Below are 16,757 nucleotides of genomic sequence, written 5' to 3'. Positions count from 1 at the left end.
TCCCGAGTGCTGGGATTAAAGGCGTGTGTCACCACACCCGGCTGTTACTGCTCTTAACCGCTGAGCTATCTCTCCAGCTTCGGTAGGCTACAATGTTGATCAGCCCTAGGACAGGGAGAGTGTAGTCCAAAGCGAGGCTGCCAACGGTGGCTGGAGATATGGGACACCCAGGTTAATTGAATCCACATTCGGCAGACACGGAGTCATTTTTAATGTTTTTTGAGTATGATCTGTCCTGCTGCTATCCAGGTTGAGCTGAGTGCCTTGTATCCCTTGGGAGAGCCCCAGGCCACAGTGATGCTGGAGGAGGAGGGCATTAGCTTGGGATGGCCATCTGTGGAAAGTGAAGGGCTGTGACTGGAGCTGGCTCTGCCTGTTCACAGAGTGCCAATTCCCTTCCTGCCACCGGAACATGCTAAGCGCTCGCACTGCCTCTGCGCGCTCGCACTGCCCCGGTGAGCCTTTCTCGGGCCCAGGGTTTGTGTAGACCCGGGCGGGACCCAGGCCTGACTCCCTGGGCATAGTCCCTAAATGTGTTTCCTTCCACAGACTACGCGGAGGCCCTCCTCTGTAGCGGGCCCTGCTCTAGCTCTGAGGATGCAGCTTTGAAAAGAGATTCCATAAGCACTCCTCCCTTTGGCTTACCTTCTCGTTGCCAAGAGACAGACAATGGGCAAAAACAAACAAGGAAATAGCTGAGGAAGTCAGATGCTAAGCTCTGAGGGCACAGGCAGCATTTTCAAATGCTCTTGCCAGTGCCGGGCCTGATGGCACATGCCGGCAATCCCAGCCCTGGATGGGAAGCGTGAGGCCGTGCTGGAGAAGAGGCCCTGCCTCTAAAAACAAATGTGCGGGCTAGATATGGTAGTACAATACCCTCAGCCTGCTCGGAGGGCGGAGGCAGAAGGCTCGGGAGTTCGAGTCATCCTCGGCTGCACAGGGAGTTTGAGGCCCGCCTGGGTCATGTGATCCTCTGTGTGTAAACAAAACCAAAAAAAAAAAATAATAATAAAAAACAATAAAAATTCAGACTCCAACACAGTAACATCTCAACCCCAAAACTGTATTGCAAAACGATGGATGTTTAATGGTTACAGCGCTGCCCAGGACCTGGGCTCCATCCCAGGACTGACAGTGAGGAGGCAGGAGGGGGCTCACCTTCACTCCCAGCACGCTGGAGGAAGAGGCAGGAGGTTCTCTGTGAGTTCAATGTCAGCCTGGCCTACAGAATGAATTTCAGACCAGTCAGGGCTACATAGTGAGAACCTGACTTTAAAAAAGGGGGGCGGGGGGGGGAGGGAGGAATAAAAGCTCCTGCAGACCAAAATAGCAATAACAAAACGAGACAGATAATGCCTCAGGCTGAAGCAGCAGGAACTCTCACACTGCTGGTGGAAAGCAGGACTGGGAAATTGTCTCATATATTTTGGGAGGGTGAGCCTGTGCCTACTGTGAGCCAGTGGGTTCTCTCGGTGCATCCCTGGCAGAAGCATCGATAGATTTACCAGGAGATGTGCTATGTGTTCACAGCAGCACTGTGCAGGGGGCTGGAAGCAGCCAGAGGCTTGTGCCAAGAAAGGAAGGCAGGCAGGCACACTGCAGGCCCTCCCAGCACGGAAAGCTGCTCCATGCAGAGAATGAATGAGGGCTAGCGCTGGCGCTGCAGGGTGGAACCAGACATGGGGTAATGTCATGTGAGTCTGTGAATGAAAGTCCGAAAATGAACTCTACCTACAGGTTCAGAAACCAGAGTGGTGGCTGCCCCGGGTGCCGAGAGGTGACCGGAGAGGGGTAGGAGGAGAGGCTGTCCCGGGTGCCGAGAGGGGTCGGAGGAGAGGTTTCCGGAGCGCTGTTTGTCTTGGGTCTTGACTTGGGTACCAGCTAGCTGCATCTCTTCACTGTGTGAAATGGACCGCGCTGGTGAAGTGGGCGTAACACACAGCTCAAAGCAAGGTCTGGTCAGGGTTCCTCAGAACGTTCCTTCTCCCTCAGGGACCAAGAACAAGGAAGACACCAACAAGAAGGAGCTGTATGAGAACAACAAGCGCTTCCTGGGGCCCTACAACCCTGTCAGCCCGTGCCAGAACATTCTGCGTGTCATAGCGGTGACTACCAGCAGTTCCCGCTCCCAGGCCAGGAGCAGAGGGAACAGGGGTTGCTACTAGGCAGGACGCCTTCTCCAGTGGCATAGCCTTCCTGGGCACCCTCCTTCCTCAGCTAGGGTCTAGTCCGGTGGTTCTCAACCTGTGAGTTGCGACCCCTCTGGATAGTTATATTGTAAGTCAAAACAGTAGCAAAATTGTAGTTATGCAGTAGCAAAGAAACAATTTTATGGCTACCACAGGGAGGGGGGATCACCACAACATGAGAAACTGTATTAAAGGGTCGCAGCATTAGGAAGGTTGAGAGCCGCTGGTCTAGCCAATGACTGTTCTCCCAAGGCACATGCCAGCCAGTTCTGGGTGCAGGGACCACAGATGCCCTGCTTGCTATCCTGCTCTTTCTCCTCTTCCTTGTCCTCCTCCTCTTCCTCCTCCTCTTCCTGAAGCTTGTCTCAGATCCCTGGGCTCACATAATCTTCAGCCTCCCAAGCAGCTATGGCTACAGGAGCCCCTTGGTGCTTGGCTGTCCCTCTAAGGTCCTCCCCAGTGGCTCTAACACTCACACCTTAGAGAATGTGTGTGGTGCTCGGCCCTGACCTTCTCCGAGAGTTAGGTGTAGTCTGCGCCTCCATATATGTCTTGGGGAATCTGCCCTACGTGGCAGCATCAATACCTCTGCATCTGTTTCAGGAATTTGGAGACTTCCTGGGGCCTCAGCAGGTAAGGGACCTGCTGCTCGCAGCCTTGGAAGGCCTGAAGGACATCTCTGAGACCCAGAGCAAGAACTCCGGCGAGATGATGCAGCTGGCTTCCGAGGTCATGCTCAGCTCAGTGCTGGAGTGGTACCGCCACAGGGCGCTGGAGGTGGTAAGGCCTCTTGGAGGCAGGGGCTGGGACGTCACCAGGCCTGGGAGAGAACCTCACTCCTAGAAGCCTACTTATCCTGGGATAGCCTTGCTGCCCGTGGACGGGGCTGGAACTGAGCAGTGGGCTAGGAAGGAGTATGTGCCACCCCTGAGAGAACCCAGACGGTTGGTAGGAGTGGGGAGGCCACTGCCAGGGAAGCAGCAGGCCCCCCGGCGCCTCTTCCTTCCCATTTCCCTCCAGCATCGAGCCTCCTCTCCCCTGTCTTGTTGATCCCCTCTTGTTACTCTACCCTAAGCCCTTCTCCCATCTACCCATGCGCCTCATACCTCTCTCTGCTTTTCCAATGGTTCCTTCCTGCAACTTGCTCATGGCTGTCTCCAGATCCCAGAAATCATGCAGGGCATCTACATGCAACTGAGCCACATCCGGGAGCCCCGGGCGCGTGAGGTGGCTCTGCTGCCCATCTCCTTCCTGGCCAGCTCCTTCATGACTGAGGTCGTGGTGGCTCTGCTCATGTGTCCCCTCCCCCTGGACAGGTACCAAGCAAGGAGACTCCCATCCTAGACACCTCAAAGCGCTGACACCCTTCCTACCCAGAGAATCCCCGTTCTCCTCTGCCCCTTCTACAATCTGCGGGACTTATGCCAGCCAGTAGCCACTTTCTCAGCACCGCTGGATCTGTACTGAAAATCCAGAGTCTCTCATTCCCGACTCAGCCCTGTCCTACAGATGTGGAAATGAAAATGAGGCTTGGGAGATGTTTCATGGCCTCCGTTCCCACTGAGGCATTGCTGGAGCGAGGATCTAGGCTCAGGTCCGACTGACTCCAAAGCCTGGAGTACTTGAATGGTAGCTGCTGGTGTTGGGTAGCTCATACACCCTCTCTGGGCTTCGGTTTTCCTGTAGGAAAAGCTGTCCCACCGTGTGAGCAGGCAGCTCCTGGCTCACCGCCTCCATGGAGGTCCATGCCGGGGATGGAGAGGAGGCTGGCCAGATGATAAGTGGCCTGGCTTTCTCCCTTTAGCCTGTTGGACACTCAGCCCTTCAGCCCAGTCTTTCTTTAAATAAATGAAACAAGGAAGCGACCACTTAGGATGGTTGTTTCTGAGTAGCTGTGGGATCATGGGCCAAAACTGTGCAAGAGGGGTGTATGCTAATAGGGACAGACAGGCCAGTCAGAGCCAAGACCAGTGGGGACCCTGAGGACCCACTAATAGAGCCTAAGAAGTTAGCCATTATAGCTGTACTGCCCACCAGGGGAACCTCCTCTCTCTCTCCCCTCTCTCTCTCTCTCTCTCTCTCTCTCTCTCTCTCTCTCTCTCTCTCTCTCTCTCTCTCCTCTTCTCCCTATGTATGTGTGGGGGGGTAGGGGGGGTGTGCTCATTATGTAGCTCAGGCTGGCCACAAACTCATAGCAATCTTCCTGCCTCCTTCTTTCAGGTCCTGGAATTACATTAGGACATTTTTCTCCTCTTTCTCCTCCTCTCCCTCCTCCTCTCCCTCCTCCTCCCCCCTTCCTCCCACTCCTCTTCTTCTTCTTTCTCAGTGCTGGGCATCACACCCAGGGCCATGCTATCCAAGTGCCCTACCACTGAGCCATAGCCCCAGGGGGCTGCTTTTGTACTCCACTAACAGTCACTAGATTCCCAGGGCTTGATGCCCTCTGCCTTGACTTGACGCCCTGTTGGGGGTCTGAGAGCCAGGGCCCCCTTCCCTTTTATTCCCTACATGCCTCACTTTCTTCTTCCTGTCTCAGTCCTAGGTCTGGAAGCTAGCTTCCCAGGAGAGGAGGGAACCCCGGGGGAATCACAGGAACCAGATTCTCCTACAGGAGCCTTGATTTCTGCATCACTTCAGAGACTAGCCCAGCTACAAGGGTCACGGTCTCTGGGAAGCTGCACGCTGTAGCTGTCCCCTTGGTTCTTACAGTTAATTGATAGTTCCTCCTAATCTAGATGTGGTGTACCAAGCAGCCATAAACATGACCGTTTTTTTTACCATAAGCAACGTTGCCTAGCAACATAGTTGAAATACTATCTTTATTGGGTTTCCAGGGGAACAGAGCTGGGAAGTTAAGTGGAAGGTTCAGATGCTTCTGCATTCGGGCAAAGGGTTTCATTAACCCTTTAGCTCACTGTCAGCTGCCCACAGCAGGAATCTCTCCTGGTGCTGCTTGCTTCACCTGTGTGGACAGTTTCCTGTAAAGGGACAGGAGTTGCAATTCCTGGCAGTCTGTACTAAGGGCAAGACCCAGGCCCCAGAGGTGCTCTGTGGCTTCAACTCTGCCTCCGAGTTGAAGTCTGTCTCTAAAGGAGGCAGCTTTAGAGACATTGGATGCAATCACATCCTGCAGCTCGTTGGTAGTAGCAGTATCTTGGACTGATGGTTTTTAACCCCCCTGAACCTCCATTCTGCCTCTGTAAAATGGGAATAACGTTCTCTAGAGAAGGTGGGGACTTTAAGCATTTCTAAGTGTGTCTGTATCCGCAGCGATTTGCTTAGGGCCGGCCCGGTGCGTCCTGACCGCTCTAATGAGCATTTGCTGCAGTAATACAGGAGAACAAAGCACCTGGTCTGAGACCTGGAAATAAGGTTTTCAATCACTGTCAACTTCCTGCCTCGTGGAGAGTGTTTTCGGGATCATCCCTTGTGGGCATGCTCACGAATATCACATCATTGGCACTGCACCCCGGCCCTGAGACCATTTGGTGTCAGGTGGCCCCGACCCTGAGCAGTAACTATCCTCTTTTCTCCTTAGCAACGGGGCAGAGATGTGGAGGCAGCTGATACTTCGAAAGCCCAGCTGTGACGTCCGAGACCTGCTGGATCTGCTCCTGACTAGCCTGAAGGAGAAGCCTGTAACCAAGAAGGGTCGGGCCTCCATTGTGCCCCTGGCGGTGAGAACCGGACAACCCCCGCCTTCCTTCCCTTTCACCCCACTCGGCACACCTGCTTGCCAGAGGAGGGTAGGAGCCATGCTTTTCTAGGCTGGACTAGAGAACCAGCCTCAGTCTCTCAGAGCGATAGGAGAGGCTTCACCCAGAAGCGCTGGGAGGATGGACTGGGTCAAGCCACTGGCCTCCCCTCCCCTCCTAGGCAGCCAGTGGTCTGTGTGAGCTCCTGTCCGTCAACAGCTGTGTGGGCCGGGTGAGGCGCATCTACCCTCAGCTGCTCCTGGCTCTGCTCATTCAGGTCCATTACCACATTGGCCTCAACCTACCCAGCTGTGTGGCTCCTCGAAAGGATTCCAAAGATGACACACAGCCTCCTCTCTTCATACCTGTACGGTAGGCCTCATCATCTCTAAACGCTGCTGTCCTTGCAGCAGGGGAGGGTTCCCCCAGCCAAGGACCCTCAAACGTCTCACGTATAGACATTCATTCTAGAACCAGAAGAGGATCTAGAACTAAGTAGGATCCTCCTGTAGTCCAGGCTGACCCCAAGATTGTAGTCCAGGCTGGCCCCAAGATTGCCGTGAAGCTGAGGATGACCTTGAACTTGGGATTCTCCTGTCTCCGTCTCCTAGTCACTGGGGTTATAGGCACACACCCCATGGATCAAATGTAGGGCTTTGTTCATTTTGGATAAGCATTCTCTACCAACTGAGCTATCCTACCCCCTTCCCTCGCCACAAGAAACACACGTTATTGAAGCCACACTACGCTTCCATGACTGGTTTTCAACCCTCTTTCTGTATCCCATCGTTCTGCTCAAATGGTGTGAAGGAATCCGCCATCTGAGGACCTTTACCTCCTACTGCCCCCAGAAGACATGCTTGTTGTATTGTGTGTGTATTCCAGGCCCACCAACATTCTTAATTACTCATCAGAATAAAATGTATGCACAGCAGGGGAAAGGGACATGAAGATTAACTAACTGTCCTTTACCTGACTTTACCCCAGATACCCTTCCCAGAAGACAAGCAGATTTTTTTTTTTTTTAATGCCTGTTCAGGGGTAGTTAGTGTAGGTGAGCCACAAGGGTTTATATCCTTTTACACAAGTGCTAGCCTATGACACCGGTGCACATTCGCTCCTAACATGTATGAAGTCTTGGAGATCTCCATACATACAGCATCCTTACATACAGAAGCCCAGCTACTGGAATGTGTGCAGCCCTCCTCTTGAGGCAGGCATCGATCGCTCTTGCTGTTTCCAAATGCAGATGGCACTGACATGCCCTTGCTCGTGTGGCCGCGTGTAATTGTGGGTGTCGGGTGGACTCCTGGGGGAGGGGGAGCATCAGCAGGTTCTGCAGGGCAATACCAGAACAGTGCAGAACTGCAGGATGGGAAACGTTCTTGACCAGTGTGATGAAAATGTCAACACAGGGCCAGTGAGCTGCACTGCAGATAACGGTGCTGCTGCCAAGCCAGAGTTCCAGCCTCATGACCCACATGGTGGGAGAACAACTTGCTTCTTACAAGTTCTCTGACCTCTGAATGCACGCTGTGGCATGCATGCATGTGTGCACACACATACAGAGACAGAGAGATAGAGACAGAGAAATTAAATAAAATGTGATAATTCCTGTCCCATTTGCTAGTGTGCACAGAGGAAACTGTCACCAGTGGTCATGGCCTATGCCAGTGCTTACATCCCTACATCTGTTCTAGGGCAGTGCATTGCAGAACATTTCTATCTTTGCTAATCTGTTTTGCAAAAGATGAATTTATTTGTTTGTTTGTTTTGAGACAAAGTCTAAAAGGAGTCATGATTCTCCTGTCTCACATCCTGAGTGCTGGGGTGGCAGAGCTCTGCCACCACACCTGATGTGCTGCATGTTGGTGTTTGTGTGTGTGTGTGTGTGTGTGTGTGTGCATGTATGTGTGCATGTGTGTATGTGTGTGCATATGTGTGTATGTGTATGCATGTATATGTGCATGTGTGTATGTGTGTGCATGTGTAAGTGCATGTGTGTATGTGCATGTGTGCATGCATGTGCGTGCATGTGTGTATGTGTGTGCATGTATATGTGCATGTGTGTATGTGCATATGTGTGTATGTGCATGTGTGTGTATGTGCATGTGCATGTGTAAGTGCATGTGTGTGTACATGGGTAAGTGCATGTGTATGTGCATGTGTGTATGTGCATGTGTTTGTGCATGTGTGAGTGCATATGTGTGCATGTGTGTACATGTGTGTGTGCATGTGTGTGCTCATGTGTGTGTGTCTATGTGTGTGTGTATGTGTGTGTGTGAATGTGTGTTTATGCTGGAGTTTTAGTTTTCATTTCTCTCATTTGAATAGAGCTGAGATTTAAATGGCATTTGTATTCCCATTTATGTGAGCAAGTTGCCCTTGCCCTTTGTCCATTCATGTAGGACTGTTGGGGATTTTTTTTTAGTAATTTATTTTTTTAATTAATTTTTTCATTTCTCCTATTAATTTGTGAAAATTCATTGTATTAAGAAAATCAACTCTGTTTATTTAAATTGGTCACTTAACCTGTGATCTTTCTTTCCTTTTCTTTTGTCATTCAAAAAGTTAAATGTTTTGCATGGTGGGCTCATCAGTTTCCCTTTCTTGTCCCTGTGTGTATTGAACTTACAAAAGCATATTTAGAAGGGCAAAGGACAAGCTGTGTGCAGCTGGAGGCCTTAGATGGAGACCTGTCTATCTATCTATCTATCTATCTATCTATCTATCTATCTATCTATCTATCTACCTATTATTTATGCTCTGGTTTTGGTAACTAACTTCTTGGCAGGTCTTTTCCTGCCCCCTAAGAGCTGGGTGACTGACTTTCGCCTAACTTTTGTGAGAACTAAAGCCTGACACTCCACTAGAGAGACACCCTATGTGCCTGATTTCAGCTCCCCATCCCCCAACCCCTGTGCTCCGGGCCCTGTTAGTTTCCTGGGAAACTGAGCAAGAGTGGAAGAGGTGCTGCAGTGCCAGGAGGAGGAGGAAGTCAGAGGGAAGCCTCCTGTCCTTGGAGTGAGGAAGGTCATGACCTCCAAGAGAGAGGTTTTACCTCAGCTAAGATACCGGGCCACTGGAAGGAAGCCCGAGTGCCTACCTACCCAACCCATAGCCATGGTGACAGTCCACCCTCCCCACAGCACAGGACATCCCACCCAACCTACAGCATGGTATCAGCTCACCCATGATCCAGTTACAGCCCATCTTACCATAGCATGGGAACAGCACACCCTACCTTCAACACAGCCACAACCTGTGAGGTAGCAAAAGCAGAGGAGTCACATGCCAGGCTGATGGGACCAAAGAGCCCCAAGATGGTGCCTGGGTGTAGAATAGTGGCCCTGAAGATGCATCCACTTGGAACCTGTGTCTGACCTGATTTGGAAGGTCCGTCTTTACGGTTGGAGTCACTCTAAAGAGATGAACTTGCATTAACTAGTTGGGTCCCACATTCCATGCCAAGGTCCTTGTGAGAAGAGATGCTCGGATATAGACAGCAGGCAGCTTTGGAGAGAGAAGATGTGGTACTTCTTCAATCAAGGAAACTGGTGCACCAAGCAAAGGGCCTTCTCTTAGTACCTTCAAGGGAGCACAGGCCTAGCGTATTTGAAAGTACTCCATCACATGCCCTGCCTTTGACATCTTGAGACAGGGTCTCACTTTGTTGTTCTGGCTGTCTTTAACTTTGGCTCTTCTGCCTCTCCTTCCTGAGTGCTGGCTTTAAATTTGTCTTGAATCCCCAAAACTAGCAGCCCCCAGTGCCATGGGAGTTATATCTACAAAGGCAGCAGGAACTCTTCAAGTCAATGTCTCAGTTTCTGAGGAGTGATTCCATCCATTCTCTATTAACAGTTTATAATCACAGTTACAGTTGGTGATGTCTTGGTTAACGAAAGGCTGAGTCTATTGGTGGTGTGTTTAACGCTCTAGCTGATGGTGGGACCTGGGAGAATGGAGCTGATAAATGAGGTGGACTAAAGCCTCATGCAATAGCCAGCTTTATTCAGAGCATCAGACAGTTTCTACTCTGAGGGTTAAGAAAGATTGACCTGAGTGAAGCTCTCCTGAGTTCAAGCTATATGCAACCACAAGGACAAGCTGCACGTATAAAAAACATGTTTTCCACAGAGGCTTATCCAGGACAATCTAAACATTTACTTAGCTGGGCGTGGTCGTGCACGCCTTTAATCCCAGCACTTGGGAGGCAGAGGTAGGTGAATTTCTGAGTTCGAGGTCAGCCTGGTCTACAAAGCGAACTCCAGGACAGTCAGGGCTATACAGAGAAACCCTGTCTCGAAAAACCGAAAAACAACAACGACAACAACAAAAACCATTTACTTAATTTAAACAACAGTGACCTATAATGAACAGTCTGAAGTAAACTCACTCCAATCTGCTATACACATAGGAAGATCATGAAAACACATTCCAAGAATAATTCCGTGAATTTCTGAAGAAACAGAGGTCACAAGACTCCTGAGTACTCGACATTCTCCTCAGACGACTGTATTCTTGGACCATGCGCCAATACCAGTGGTTCCCCTAAGACTGAAGAAGATCCATGTGTTGCAGGCAGCACTCTAGACTCTAGAATGAGCACACACCATGGCGCTCACACAAGGTTACCACCTCTAGAAGCCTTTCTCAGGATGTAGCCCATGGCTTCCCACCTAAAGTGACAGTAGGCTGGGTTAGACATCCAGTTGGTTTTTAACAGGCAGCAGCAACCTTGAGGCTCCTGGAGCTCACTTGGAACCTCTGGCACTCTGCTCGGTTGCCTGGGTGTGACAACTTCCCGGGGTCTTCTACTAGGCATCCAGATGGGAGGAGAGGTGAAGGGTCCTGAGGCAAAGAGAGACTCGGGCGTCAGCAGGAGACTGAGTGCCCAGGAGAGCAGAGAGGTCTGTCCTATAGGCTGCCAAGACCGTTGTGGCTTAATGGGGAATGGAGAAGGGGAGAGGCAAGACACAGGATGCCCAGGGAGCTTGGCTGGCCAACCAACTCCACCAGTAAGCGAGTCCCCGGAAGGAGAGGGCGGAAGGGGGTTTTGCTTCTGTTTCTTTTCATATTCTGAGAGCAATGCGTTCCTTGTAAGGAGTCATCCTTTGTGGACTCAGTGCCCACGGCTGACAGTAGTGTGGTGGAGGGAGAGTTCGTGGGGATCGATGGTGGCATTGGCAAGAGGGGCCGAGCAGAAGGCACACCGTGGACAGCAGACTTTACTCCCTTGTCTTGGCAGCTGGATGGTGAAGGTGGTGAAGATCCTGCTGCTGAAAATGGGCTGTTCTTACGAGTGCACGCTTCTGGAGGAGCAGGGTGGCTGGGAGCTCATGGGCCAGGCAGAGAGCCACTACCGGGGAGTGTCCCTGCTGGCAAGGTGAGGTGCGGCACCTCAGTAGGGTAGGGTGGGGCAGCCTGGGGCAGGATGGACCCTCCTCTAGATCTCCAGACAGACCCTGGCTTGCATCTCTGAACTATGGCTTTTTTCCCTCTCCTCTCTTCTCTGTAGCTTGGTGAATACTGTCCTCTTAGTAGAGGGACACCACCAGTATGAAAAATGACATCCACTCTTGGGAGGCAAACTTGCTTGTAATATTTCCTTGAGTTCACAGATGCCTGAAATGATGTAGTTAGCTTCTCTTTTTGGCCCGGTGAGATGGCTCAGTGGGCAGACACTTGCTGTCAAGGCTGCCGACCTAAGTTCAATTCCCTGGACCCACACGATGGAGGGCAAAACCCAACTCTCACTCGTGTCCTCTGACCTCCACACGAGCCCTGTGGCATGCACACCCACTCACGTACACATGCACACCCACTCCCACGAGTGACTCTGAGCTAATCCCCTAAAGGCTGGGGGGGGGGGTGTCACAGGTGACAATGGCTGTCCAAGGTTTGCAGCGTCACCATCCGACCTCCAGTGACCAGCTTTGTGGGACTGGGACCTGAGAGTCTGTTCCTCCCTAGGGCCATGGTTCACTACTCCTGCCAGGAGCTGTGCCGCATCCTCTACCTGCTTATCCCACTCTTGGAGAGAGGTGACGAGAGACACAAGATCACAGCCATGGCCTTCTTTGTGGAGGTACATCCCGGGGCCCTGAGTGTGGTGAGGGTTAGTCAGGGCCTTGAGCCACCACACGCTCATTTCTCCTGGGAAACAGCACTGGGCAGTTTCCAAAGCCTTTCCAGGGCCTTCGTTTCTCTTCAATAGGAAGGCTCCGTCAGTCTGTCTCCTGGGTCTCCTCCTTTCCACCCTTGCATCCCACTCATCCAGACTCCCCCCAAAACCCCAGGCACCCATTAACCTCTGCCAGCTACCACCATGTGTCAGGCCCCAGATGTACAAATCTGAACTCCACTCCACCCTGGCCTTGAGGCGCTCTCAGTATGGCAGGAAGACAGAGAACGTCTGGTTATAAAGTGGGGTGCCGAAGTCTGACTTGCAGTAAGCTGGTTGCAAATCATGGAGACTTAGAGACTGGAGGGAGGGCCCTCAAGGGGAGTGTCATGAGGGGAACATGACATAATCGGAGTTAGCGTGGCAGGAAGTGCTGGACAGGTTCAGGAGACCAGTCAGGAGGTGGGAAGGCCAGCTGCAGAAGGGCTGATGCACACACACAGGAATGGCTGCTGTTTATTGAGCACTTAGTATCTTCCTGCTTGCTCTTAGACCTTTCCACTAATTGACTCATTGCATCCTCCCTGAATCTTATCCTCCTTCCAATTTCATGACTTAGATGCCAGTCCGTGGCTTGATTCAGAGGAGGCAACTAAGGCCCAGTGGCTTTCCAAAGGCCCAAATGGCAGATCCGGGGTTCAAATCCACACTCTTCCACGCCTCTCTTTCTCTCTCTCTCTCTCTCTCTCTCTCTCTCTCTCTCTCTCTCTCTCTCTCTCTCTCTCTCTCTCTCTCTCTCCCCCTTTCATTTATTGTGGTCAAATCCAGTCCAGCATGGGCGACATACAGAGTGAGACCTTGTCTCAAAAGCTAACTTAGTTACCAATGCTGCGTAGGAGATGTGACTCCCTGGGAAGAGGGCTTGCTCGGCCCATGTGAGGCCCTGGGTCTGATTTCCAACACTGTAAGTTAAAGAGATAGAAGCCATGTTTCCGTGTCTCAGGCCTGGTTCACAGCTTGGTGTACAGCAGGCCTGCGTAGCTTGCGTGGACACACAGAAGCCAGCAGCGGTGTGAGGCTAGCCTTGGTGTGGTCCTTCCTCCCTGCCCTCTCCTCTGGCTAGCTGTTGATCCTGCCCGCCTCACCAGCTTCTCTTGCCCCCAGTACGCCCATCTCCTAGACGTGGCTCTCCATTGGTGGCAGTGGTTGCCAGCCAAGGAGATAGAGAGGTAGCGAGAAGCAAATCCTGTTGACTGCAGAAGGAAGGGAGGATGTGAGGCAGTGAAAGGGTGCTGTTGATGGTACTGTCCCTCCTTCCCTGCCTCAATGGGGACACAGAAGAGCAGCAGTCCTCAGAAGGGGAGGATCCAAACTCTGTGTTGAATTTGATTCGTCTAACAAACGCATGTCCCACCCCAAGGCTTAGGCTCAAAGAGAATTGGCCGAGGTTTCATCCTATAGGAAGTCTGTGCGTGTCTACAGGGGTGGGAGGGCAGACTGAGCACTGGGCTCCCTAACTGCTACCTTGGGGATACACCCAGGGTTCCTGGGACTCAGGGAAGAGTGTTGAACCTGGAGCTGAGTTTTGAAAAGAATCATGCAAGGTGTGGGAATGAGAGTAGACGTGGCTGCCCTAGCATAAGGGGGTCCTGCTAGCCCAGGAGGGACAAATTGGCCCAGTCATTGAGGAACAGTGGAAGATAGTGGGTTAGAGTAGATGTGTGGTCAGCAGGGTGTACAAAGAATGAGGGAGGCCAGAGGGGCAGGTGGGGCCAGGAGCCAGGCGATGGGGATAGGAGAGAGAGAGAGAGAGAGAGAGAGAGAGAGAGAGAGAGAGAGAGAGAGAGAGGAGAGAGAGGAGACCTGGGATTCCCCAGGAGACAGTGGGCCATGCACCCCTCAGCTCAGTAGTCAATGCCATCTGCTCTCTCAGCTGTTCCGCATGGAGCAGGTACGTCGCATCCCCGAGGAATACTCCCTGGGGCGGATGGTGGAAGGTCTGAGCCACCGTGACCCCATCATGAATGTGCTGTCCATCCGGGGCCTGGTCATCCTGGCGCGCAAGTCTGAGAAGGTGAGTAGAGGGTTGAAGAAGCTCTGCCCGGCCTGGAAAGAGGCAGGGTTCTGCTGTTAGAGTGCCTTAGATGCAGGTGACTGGGATCCGAGCCTATATCTGCCTACCCTCAGCGGTCCCGTCTATAAAATAAATTTGCCATCACAATCCTATGTATTGTATTGTTTTTCAACATTTCCTGATCTAGATTTTGCACAGTGTCCCTACAGGCAATGTGTAGAATGGCGGGAGCTACTCTTCCCTTACAGGCCAGGAGACAAAAGTCTGGAAGAGCGATTTAAGCTTAGCGTTGTAGAAACTGCCCATTTTTCTCTACTAGGTACCCCTGTAGCTGGGGTGAAGGTGTAACATGGACTCAGATAGCTAACTTGTAATGTAGGGTATCATCCACCAGGGGCCAGTGGAGGGGATAAGATTCCCCTTGGGAATTGGGGAGACCCAAGAAGGCTTCTGGGAACAACCAGAGGTCGAGGGAGGGAGTTCAGAACAGATAGCAAGGTATAGGAGGCCTGCTCTCCTATCCGCTGGCCCAGGCAGGCTGAACACGCTCCTCTGCGCTTCTGTCCCACAGATGGCCAAGGTGCAGAGCCTGCTGCCGTCCATGGTGAAGAGCCTGAAGAACATGGATGGGGTGCTAGTGGTGGAGGCCATCCATGACCTCAAGAGAATCTTCAAGGGGCAGGGCAAGAAGCTGACGGACAGCTCAGTCTACGTAGAGATGCTGCAGATCCTGCTGCCTCACCTCACTGACGTAAGGCATCGGGAGTGGGGATGGGAGGGTCACTCATTACCTTGGTTGCGGTATTGCCCCATCTACCCCACCACAACTGGGGCCTGGGTAGAGCTAGCCAGACCAGAGGAAAGGACACCTCAACCCGGCTGCTTCTCCAGGAGGGAGGCTCCTTGGTGATGTTTTCCCAGAGAAGGTGGACTTCTAGCCACGGGTAGCCTAATGGTGAGCACCTAGCTTAGACTAGTTGGGAGGGAACTAACCCAGTCAGCCCTACCGGGCAGCCTGGGCTCTTCTCTGTCTTTGTGTCAAGAAGGTCCTGGGACTGTGAGAAAGGAAGGCTGTGGTACTTCCTCCTGGACGAGAGGGCCCCCACCCAACCCGAGCCTCCTGTTTGTCTCAGGCAAGAGAAACGGTGCGGGCTTCCTGCATCAACATATACGGGAAAGTGGTGAAGAAGCTCCGGACACCCCGCACCCAGGCCATGGAGGAGCAGCTGACCAGCACGCTGATGCCCCTGCTCTTCATCATACAGGAGGGCAATGCCAAAGTGGGCCAGGTGGGAGCGGTACCACTGTCAGGCCCTGAAGGGGCACCTCCTTTACAGAACCAAGCCAGGATCGGGGGCAGTCTGTGGGAAGCTGGCTGTTATTTATGTTCATCCGCGTGTGCTTTCTAGGGCATCTTGGACAGAACCCCCTTCAAATAGCTAACGTCACTCGACCTTTCTTTTCTTCATTTACTATGTATGTATGTATGTATGTATGTATGTATGTATATGTATATATGTATTTGTAATACTTAGCTAGGCTTCATGCATGTAGGGCTAGCACTACCACTGAGCTCCTGTTTATACCTTTCAAACAGGAATTGGTTTTCCAAAACCCAATTAAAGAAATGTGTGTGTGTGTGTGTGTGTGTGTGTGTAGTAGTAGTAGTTGTAGTAGTAGTAGTAGTAGTAGTAGTAGTAGTAGTAGTAGTAGTAGTAGTAGTTTTCTCTTTCTAGAGTTACACGGGCGGGTTCAGGGGCCTGAACTCAGGTTGCCAGAGTTGAGTGGTAAGCGTCTTTACCCACTGAGCCATCTCATCAGCCCCTAAATCCAGTTTTAAAAGCATTTTCCTCAGGACGTCTGCTGTCCTAGAATTCTACACTGCTGGTATTTTCTTCCCGTTGGTCTGCAGAAATGTGTGAAGACCCTGTTCCGCTGTTCTTCCTTCATGAACTGGGAGTTGCCAAAAAAGGCTTACAGCCAGAAGCCCTGGGACAACCAGCAACCGACAGTGACCAAAATTTGCAAGTATCTTGTGAGTGCTTCCCCTGTGTTCACTGACTCTATGAGGGGTTGGAGACCTTGCCCCACACTCTGACTGGTGGTTCACATCACTGCCTACAAGTCACTGGGACTTGAGCATCTGTCCCCATCTCTCACTTCTCCTCGTCTAGGTTCTCCCTCCTCTGAATCACTACATAACTCCAATGCCTACTAAGCTGCTGAAGATCTATCTATCTATCTATCTATCTATCTATCTATCTATCTATCTATCTATCTATCATCTATTTTTACTCTCTCTGTACTCCCCCAAGCCCTGTGTGTGTGTATGTGTGTATGTGTGTGTGTGTATGTGTGTGTTTATGTGTGTATGTATATGTATATGTGTGTGTATGTGTGTGTATGTATATGTGTGTGTATGTGTGTATGTATATATGTGTGTGTATGTATATGTGTGTATGTGTGTATATGTGTGTATGTATATGTGTGTATGTGTGTGTATATATGTGTGTATGTATATGTATGTATGTGTATGTGTGTGTATGTGTGTGTGTATATGTGTGTGTGTATGTGNGTGTGTATGTGTGTGTATGTATGTGTGTGTATGTGTATGTGTATGTGTGTGTATGTGTGTGTATGTGTGTGTATATGTGTGTATGTGTGTGTATGTGTGT

At 51.4% G+C, this 16,757-nt stretch overlaps 1 protein-coding gene across 1 annotated transcript in view; it reads left to right on the top strand.

The window, feature by feature from the left end:
* Mroh7 (maestro heat like repeat family member 7) overlaps positions 1 to 16,757 on the top strand; it is a 58,473-nt gene that overhangs the window by 34,468 nt on the left and 7,248 nt on the right. The window contains exons 12-22 of the mRNA XM_021201112.2: positions 1,993 to 2,105; positions 2,793 to 2,969; positions 3,351 to 3,505; positions 5,728 to 5,866; positions 6,066 to 6,256; positions 11,133 to 11,270; positions 11,858 to 11,972; positions 13,942 to 14,082; positions 14,654 to 14,833; positions 15,216 to 15,371; positions 15,995 to 16,117. Coding sequence (XP_021056771.1) covers positions 1,993 to 2,105; positions 2,793 to 2,969; positions 3,351 to 3,505; positions 5,728 to 5,866; positions 6,066 to 6,256; positions 11,133 to 11,270; positions 11,858 to 11,972; positions 13,942 to 14,082; positions 14,654 to 14,833; positions 15,216 to 15,371; positions 15,995 to 16,117 — 1,628 coding nt within the window. The remainder of the gene's footprint in view (positions 1 to 1,992; positions 2,106 to 2,792; positions 2,970 to 3,350; positions 3,506 to 5,727; positions 5,867 to 6,065; positions 6,257 to 11,132; positions 11,271 to 11,857; positions 11,973 to 13,941; positions 14,083 to 14,653; positions 14,834 to 15,215; positions 15,372 to 15,994; positions 16,118 to 16,757) is intronic.

The sequence above is a fragment of the Mus pahari genome, chromosome 6, assembly GCF_900095145.1.
Source record: "Mus pahari chromosome 6, PAHARI_EIJ_v1.1, whole genome shotgun sequence".
In the NCBI taxonomy this organism is placed as follows: Eukaryota; Metazoa; Chordata; class Mammalia; order Rodentia; family Muridae; genus Mus; species Mus pahari.
The sequence above is the reverse complement of the archived record's forward strand: the minus strand, read 5'-3'. Positions and strand labels throughout refer to the sequence as shown.